General features: G+C 32.6%; 2 protein-coding genes across 6 annotated transcripts in view; one reads left to right on the top strand and one right to left on the bottom strand.

Annotated features, from left to right (window-relative positions):
- LOC111407723 (monofunctional riboflavin biosynthesis protein RIBA 3, chloroplastic) overlaps window positions 1–1,527 on the top strand; it is a 4,249-nt gene extending 2,722 nt beyond the window's left edge. For 4 of the 5 annotated variants that reach the window (XM_023037363.1, XM_023037364.1, XM_023037366.1 and 1 more), the window contains exons 4-6: window positions 210–339; window positions 414–710; window positions 873–1,404. In XM_023037363.1, coding sequence (XP_022893131.1) covers window positions 210–339; window positions 414–710; window positions 873–1,133 — 688 coding nt within the window. In that variant the 3' untranslated portion in view covers window positions 1,134–1,404. Of the gene's footprint in view, window positions 1–209; window positions 340–413; window positions 711–872; window positions 1,405–1,433 lie in introns of those variants that run through there. The other variant, XR_002705164.1, reaches the window with a different exon arrangement.
- Window positions 1,528–1,873: 346 nt separating this feature from the next.
- LOC111407724 lies at window positions 1,874–3,390 on the bottom strand. Its single transcript, XM_023037368.1, has 2 exons — window positions 3,287–3,390; window positions 1,874–2,888 (listed from the first exon to the last, which is right to left on the bottom strand). The coding sequence occupies exons 1-2, from the start codon at window positions 3,320–3,322 to the stop codon at window positions 1,992–1,994; spliced, it is 933 nt and encodes a 310-aa protein (XP_022893136.1). The 5' UTR covers window positions 3,323–3,390; the 3' UTR covers window positions 1,874–1,991.
- Window positions 3,391–8,732: the final 5,342 nt, after the last annotated feature.

Below are 8,732 nucleotides of genomic sequence, written 5' to 3' on the forward strand. Positions count from 1 at the left end.
GGGGGGGGGGGAGGTTTTTTTTATTCACATGAGTCCCACTCTCATGTGAGTATAGGTCAACAAGGGTGTCAACTTTTTTCTGACAAAGATGTTTAATTACAGATTATATGACAGAATAGATACTTGTGCTTCTGTCAACTATATGCAAATCATCATTTTCTGTCAGATTAACTAACCTGTTTGCGAATTGCAATATATTTTGCTTTCAGGTATAGGAGAAAGAGGGAAAAACTGGTTGAAAGAACTGCGATTTCACGCTTGCCAACTAAATGGGGTTTGTTTCAGGCTTACTGCTATCGTTCAAAACTTGATGGAATGGAGCATATTGCCATTGTAAAGGTGAAAACATTCCTTTCAGTAGCAGGTTAGGTTATTTCAATTTACCTATGTTTTTTGTCTCTCGAAATCTACAGGGAGATATTGGAAATGGACAAGATGTACTAGTAAGGGTTCACTCAGAATGTTTGACTGGGGACATTTTTGGATCGAGGCGATGTGATTGTGGCAACCAGTTAGATTTGGCAATGCAGTTAATCGAGAAAGCTGGTAGAGGTGTAATAGTTTATCTTCGGGGCCATGAAGGACGGGGAATTGGACTTGGTCACAAACTTCAGGCTTATAACTTGCAGGACAAAGGCCATGACACTGTCGAAGCAAACCTAGAGCTCGGTTTTGCAGCAGATGCACGTGACTATGGAATTGGTGCCCAGGTCTGTCAATAAAATAAAAATCTCTCCTGATTCATCACCAAATTTATTGATGAAAGTTAAGAAATCAACAATTTTACCAAATCTATTAATCTTGTGTTAAGTATCTAGAAGGATAACAAAACCATGAATTAATGTAGCACCATCTTTCGATTGTTTCAACAGATATTAAGGGACATAGGAATTCGAACCATTCGCCTGATGACAAACAACCCGGCCAAGTTCACTGGTCTAAAGGGCTACGGTTTGGCAGTTGTTGGACGGGTTCCAGTGCTGACCCCTATCACAGAGGAAAACAAGAGGTATCTTGAAGCGAAACGAATAAAGATGGGCCACATATATGGATCTGATCTACAAGGATCATTACCCGAACCCCTCATCAAACCAAGTATAGATGATAAACCAGAACAATGGCACCTGATCTGATCATTTTGTATAATGAGGTGCTCAATCCTCAGTATATAATTCAGAGTTGGGAGTCCATGTTCCTTTTTTCCCTGAATTTCATATGGGGTTTATTCAAACACTACATTCATCTTTCGAGAGATGCTACAGGTATAGAAATCTTTTACAGTTATTTTTTGACAGATTGTCATCTGGCAAGTATTCATTGGATGTTGTACACAACAAATTTAAACCAACCAATGCAGTGTTGCCATCTCATCATAAGCAATGCTTTCTATCATTTTCATCTGTACAATCAGCTTTATTCTTATCTTTCTGCAGCGTGCAATATCGATGTCAGTTCAATTTGACGTTAAACATAAGGCTGGATGATCTTCAACTGGGACTAGTTTCATCATAATGGTCTATTTGTCGTTTCGATAAAGATATTTTATACCTCATTCTTTTAGAAAAATAAATAAATGTTCGATTCAGTACATTATTACATCCTTCCTTACGCATATCCTATTTCAAGATATCAATTTACAGAATTGTTAATTATGTATTACGTCTATCAAAATTTTAAATCTTAACTCAGCCAAATGCCCTTCTTCAGTATTCAATGGTTAGGCACATTTTTGTCCTCTGTTTCTCCAGACTGCGAGTTGGCCTGGTTTAAGTAAAAGATACGAAAAATATGATAACAAATCGGTAAAATAGACAGGAGAAAATTATTTAAAAAAATAAATTTCATAGATTGAAACATAGAATTGTTATTCAAAATGACAAATCAAGAAGCAATTTCACTAAAAAAAACTCCAAATAAATGCTGCCATTTACACCAGCACTCTCTGATCCCTATTTATACAAAAAATTGGAAGGATTGGCTCCAATGAATTTTCAGTACAACTTTTGTCTCTTTATCAGAGGGATAGAATTGTTAGTAGTTGTCCCTGCACTGCCCAGACAGGATCCAGAAGGCACATTCGCAAAATTTAACATAGGTGTTGACAGAATTTTGGAAGATCCACAAGACACCATAGCATAAGGTTGTGAATTCATTCCTCTGGATGAAGCCATTTGGTTAAAATTTGATTCCGGTTTCTGAGCAGAAACCTCAGTTTCAGGGCCTTTGATCGAGACGGGTGGAACTTGGAAAGGTTGAAGTCGAGGAGGATTACGCCACCTAGGAAGCGATCCAGCCATCATAAGTGTCTGAAGAAGCGGCCCTGCTTCAACGACGGCCTGCAGGAGTTTCCCTCTCTGAGGCAGGGCTCGACGTGCGGCAAGGTTGTCTATAATCAACGAGGCTCGATCAACTCTAGGCATACATGGCGTAACCTGATTGGTCGAAACAGTTACATTAACCACATTGCTGTCTTGAACCAAAGGCTGATTCACAACCAAGTTGATGTTGGAGAGTTCTGGGGATGTCACAGCATCGAAAAGGGAATCAATAGGAGACGAACAACGGGACTGATAATTGTACGTCTCCGACAGACTGTTCGACTCGGTGATACTCAAATTCGCTTTCCCTGGTTTTAAGAGCGGACTATCGGCCTGAGCGAGAGGAACTGCAGGCAAATGTTCGGTCGGAGAAGTTAAAGGCAGAGACCTGTTAAGGTAATTCTGCAGATGAATCCTGGCTTCATTTCTTTCTTGGATAGCAATCTTCAGAAGTTGAATTAATTGAGTCACATATTCCTTATTCTTTATCATTTCTTCACTTGTTTCTGCTTTTAATTTCTCAAGCTCGAGAGTGGTATACAGAAGCTTCTGATTCAATTCATCAACGTTCTGCAAATTCAAGAATCAGTCAAAATCAGTAAGATAAATTCCTTAGGATAGATCATGAAATAGAAAAATCGAAGAACATGTACTACATAGTACTAAACAAGCAAGCATAATTTGTTCATTGGATTATACATCAAATGTGGATTTATTGAAATCCCAGAAGAAAATTTGAGTGGAATCTTTACAATGAAGGGAAAACTATAAATATGTCTAACCATAATCAGGATCATAAGTGAATTCTCTTCTTAAAAAAGAGAGAAAAAAAATCTTCAAAAATAAACAATTAAATGCGATTGAATCTAATGAAAACCCAGTTTGAATGCAATTTAAACAAACTTCCAAGTATCTTTACAATGAATCATGAGTAAAATGACCGAAAAAAGAGAAATTAAATGACCCACCTCTTGATAACTCCAAAGAGAAGCCATTTCTTCCATTTCTTGGACAAATTTATTTATTATTATTTTCAAGTAGCAAAGAAGAAAATCTTGGTAGGAAGGGGATTTCGTAGAAAGAAAACCTGAGATTTATATAGAACAAAAATGTCAAGAAAAGACAAGATAATATAATTTTTTTTTTCATAAAAACATACTCTGCATTTGCAAGTTTCTTTTCCCGTGTCAACATGATTATGAAATTATGAACATAAAAGCAAGCTGTTGCAAACGCGGTTTTTTCCGTTAAAAAAGGTATCTTTTCTTACCTTTTCAATAATCAAAATTGTCTATTTTAACTATTTAAATATTTTTAGCATGTTGGAAAGGGATGGATATAGGGTCCGTTTGGTAGTCATTTTTTTCAAAATGCATTTTTCTCTCTCTTCTTTTCAACCACACATTTTTTATTAAAATAATATTACACATAGATCAAAAACTTTTCCTTATTTCTCAACCACACATTTCACATCAATAGACTATTTTAAAATGCATTTTTACATAGAAATACCTATCAAACACCCCCATAATTTTAGCCCTTGTTCAGTTTGAATTAAAATTATATTTTTACTAGATTTTAATAAAAATTGATTAAATGCGTAAGTCCCATGAAATATTTGGTTCTAAAAATCTATATCGCATTTTAATCTACATCAAACAAGAAATTAATAAGTGAAGTTGGAAAAAAAATGATTTAAGAATGATGCGTATATTCATTTCATGTCGAGGGTTGAGTTCATACATGTCGCTAATTATTTCAATAATGAACGAGCTAGTCCTCTACAAAACTTTTAAGGTTGCACTAGTATTTTTGGCACATATACTAAATTAAGTTAAATCACGCGTGACATTACAAGTCACGATGTTTTATCTTTTTAAAAATATTATATAGTGAGTCAAATCTACCTTATTGAACGTGCATGCATATTTTACCAGATATGTAAAAGTAAGAATAGCAGAATCTCTCACCCCAAAAGAGGCGGGAATTCTTCTCCAATTAGTTGAAGAATTGGGGCGGGCTTGTCGAAGATGATCCCGTCTTGATGTGCTACGACTCAATAAATAAATAAATTGGGAAAAAGACGATAAATAAAGATGTAATCCCCATCTCAAGTTTCACTTTTGACATGATTTTTTTTAAATTTATTTTTATTTTTATTTTTTGGAAGAGCGGAAGATTTTCCTTTTTAAATTTTATATTGGCGCGGAGCCAAGGGAATTCTTATTGGACAGCATAACATAGATGACGTATGCCGTCTTTCTATTGGATGAAAGGAATGGCCGATCAAATGAATGTCAACACCGTCCAATTAATTCCCTCATTCATTTTAGGGAACTTTATGTGTAAATTTTACATTTCCCTATATGTAATTATTTTAATTAATATATTTCATCGATTAATTTGGAGTTGATTATATAAATTATTTATAAAACTTTTGCAAGAGTCTTTTGAAAGCATTCTTTTTCAACCGGTACAGAACCCTAAATTCACAGACCTCTTACAGAGGTCTCACACATGGTGGGGTCAAAATTTTTTTTATCATTTTTTATTACATCGAGCCCCGCAGTGGGGCTGACCTTTTGTGAGAATTCTGACTACAAATTGGAAACTCTTTGTCAATTAATATGAAAAAGAACTAAATTCATTTTTATTGTTCCATTTTTTAAGGAATGTTGTCCGTTTTACCATAAAAACATACTCTGCATTTACAAGTTTCTTTTCCCGTGTCAACATGATTATGAAATTATGAACATAAAAGCAAGCTGTTGCAAACGCGGTTTTTTCCGTTAAAAAAGGTATCTTTTCTTACCTTTTCAATAATCAAAATTGTCTATTTTAACTATTTAAATATTTTTAGCATGTTGGAAAGGGATGGATATAGGGTCCGTTTGGTAGTCATTTTTTTCAAAATGCATTTTTCTCTCTCTTCTTTTCAACCACACATTTTTTATTAAAATAATATTACACATAGATCAAAAACTTTTCCAAGGTAGCTTCAAGCTAATATTTTCGCTTTTATTTCCTAATGATTCACTCATATGTGTCGAGTGAAAAGTATATAAATAATAATAATAATAGTAATAACTAAAATTAAACAGAACAATATAAATTTGAACTTGAAGATTCACAACCGATAATTTTGATTAACAAATAAGAAAATGAACCATTGTTAAGGTGTATGAAAAATATAAAATTTGAAAAATATAAAATGAACAGTCAAAATGGAAAGCATTGTTAAGGTATATGAAAAAAAAAAAATTTAATCTTTACATTTAATTGATCAAAAACTTTTCCTTATTTTTCAACCACACATTTCACATCAATAGACTATTTTAAAATGCATTTTTACATAGAAATACCTATCAAACACCCCCATAATTTTAGCCCTTGTTCAGTTTGAATTAAAATTATATTTTTACTAGATTTTAATAAAAATTGATTAAATGCGTAAGTCCCATGAAATATTTGGTTCTAAAAATCTATATCGCATTTTAATCTACATCAAACAAGAAATTAATAAGTGAAGTTGGAAAAAAAATGATTTAAGAATGATGCGTATATTCATTTCATGTCGAGGGTTGAGTTCATACATGTCGCTAATTATTTCAATAATGAACGAGCTAGTCCTCTACAAAACTTTTAAGGTTGCACTAGTATTTTTGGCACATATACTAAATTAAGTTAAATCACGCGTGACATTACAAGTCACGATGTTTTATCTTTTTAAAAATATTATATAGTGAGTCAAATCTACCTTATTGAACGTGCATGCATATTTTACCAGATATGTAAAAGTAAGAATAGCAGAATCTCTCACCCCAAAAGAGGCGGGAATTCTTCTCCAATTAGTTGAAGAATTGGGGCGGGCTTGTCGAAGATGATCCCGTCTTGATGTGCTACGACTCAATAAATAAATAAATTGGGAAAAAGACGATAAATAAAGATGTAATCCCCATCTCAAGTTTCACTTTTGACATGATTTTTTTTAAATTTATTTTTATTTTTATTTTTTGGAAGAGCGGAAGATTTTCCTTTTTAAATTTTATATTGGCGCGGAGCCAAGGGAATTCTTATTGGACAGCATAACATAGATGACGTATGCCGTCTTTCTATTGGATGAAAGGAATGGCCGATCAAATGAATGTCAACACCGTCCAATTAATTCCCTCATTCATTTTAGGGAACTTTATGTGTAAATTTTACATTTCCCTATATGTAATTATTTTAATTAATATATTTCATCGATTAATTTGGAGTTGATTATATAAATTATTTATAAAACTTTTGCAAGAGTCTTTTGAAAGCATTCTTTTTCAACCGGTACAGAACCCTAAATTCACAGACCTCTTACAGAGGTCTCACACATGGTGGGGTCGAAATTTTTTTTATCATTTTTTATTACATCGAGCCCCGCAGTGGGGCTGACCTTTTGTGAGAATTCTGGCTGACAAAGTCTCAACTCCTTCCTTTCATTTCTATTAAAGAGAGAGTAGAGTGCCTTACCGCTTGACCCAGTACCCATTGGTCCCTTTGCTTGAGTTCCAAGGTAGCTTCAAGCTAATATTTTCGCTTTTATTTCCTAATGATTCACTCATATGTGTCGAGTGAAAAGTATATAAATAATAATAATAATAGTAATAACTAAAATTAAACAGAACAATATAAATTTGAACTTGAAGATTCACAACCGATAATTTTGATTAACAAATAAGAAAATGAACCATTGTTAAGGTGTATGAAAAATATAAAATTTGAAAAATATAAAATGAACAGTCAAAATGGAAAGCATTGTTAAGGTATATGAAAAAAAAAAAATTTACTCTTTACATTTAAATAAAGATACTTGTTAATGTGTATAAAATCATATCAAACATAAAATGTTGAAAATAGAAAATCTCTTTAAAATGCTCTAAAACCATTATACTATAAAATTGATTTATTATAACCATTGTCAACTAGAAAACCTTCTAGCTAGAAAATTGGAATACATTGCACACTCCTTAATTAATACCAAAAAATGACCTCTCAAAATGTCACTCTTTAAGGAAGTTTGTCTTCCTTTACTATATTAATATACTCACCATTATGAGTTCTCTTTCCATCCGATTCTTCCAAATAAGGATGGTAACGGATTGGGATCAGGATCACGACCGAGGAAAAATCCACATTCCCCGGTCCTTATTGTACCATTTAATTGCTTTTTACTTTCTAGAATATATTTTAAATTAAAATTATATATTTTAAATTAAAAATATAAACATTTTACTACGACCACACATAGTTTGACACAACCCAATTCAATTTAGTTCCAAATAAAATTAAATCAAACCGAGGACCGATAAAAGTCTTATAAATTGAAATTCGAACCAGTATAATTATGAAATCAAACCAAATCGAACAATTCGATTCATAATTTGAAAATCTATTTTAATTCTTAAATAAGTCCTACCATTTCTGAAAATTCTATTTTTAGAATTTAAAATTATCAGTTTTCCCCCATAACCACATTACAGTATAACTACACAACTTATATGTTCAAATTTAATTAGGAAAAATGTTCATATTTGGTTAGGTCAAAAGAATTTTAATTTTTCTTATATATAACTATCGAGGCATCAACCATCTTCCCCCATCCTAACTTAAGACGAGATTTTGCCCCAGCCTCACCTTGAGAATTGATCTAAGTGGGAAATCTCCACCACCATCCATTTGGGACGAGGCACTGAAGAGATCGAGACGGGTGAAATTTTTTGTCATCACTATGCTGAAATATAGTCAATGACTAAATCTAGTTAAAATTATATTTTGAAAGATAGTCCTAACCGAAGTATGAAATACGATCGTAAGTATGACCAGGATGGGAGCACTATGGGGATAGGTGAATTTCGTTTCTTTTTTTTTTTTTTTTTTTCCTTCTATTTTAAGAGGTGGGTAAAATTTTCCTTTTGAGCAAGCTTAACGGTCAGACTGGACGAAAATAATGAAGAGGGCTTGACTATGTTAATTTCTTAAAAGTTGAAGACAAAAATGTAACTAAATTAGTTAGACACAAGATCACAATTTTTGTGAAAAATTGAGCCTAAATATGCTATTTACCACTTTAAAATATGGTAACTTTCTATATTGTGGCCCGTTTGATTCACATTATTTGAAAAAAAAAAAATTCATTCTTAAATAGTGATTGGACATTATTTTAACTACACTTTTTTCAATAAAATAATATTAGACGCAAATCCAAAACTTTTCCTTATTTTTTAACCACACATTTCCCATCAATACATTATTCAAAAATACATTTTCCCAAAATAATGTTGCTCGAACAAGGGCTGTAACTGCAATTTTCTTTTGTCGTACTATTTTTCAATTGCACTGAAGATCCCAATTTTGCTTATTAACACATTTATCTTATTA

The sequence above is a fragment of the Olea europaea genome, chromosome 13 (assembly GCF_002742605.1).
Source record: "Olea europaea var. sylvestris chromosome 13, O_europaea_v1, whole genome shotgun sequence".
Taxonomy (NCBI): domain Eukaryota; kingdom Viridiplantae; phylum Streptophyta; class Magnoliopsida; order Lamiales; family Oleaceae; genus Olea; species Olea europaea.

Coding starts and splice junctions, on each gene's coding strand:
- LOC111407724 (XM_023037368.1), bottom strand. CDS start 3,322: ATGGAAGAAATGGCTTCTCTTTGGAGTTATCAAGAG. Junction 2,889..3,286: donor CTCTTTGGAGTTATCAAGAG/GTGGGTCATTTA, acceptor TTGAATTTGCAG/AACGTTGATGAATTGAATCA.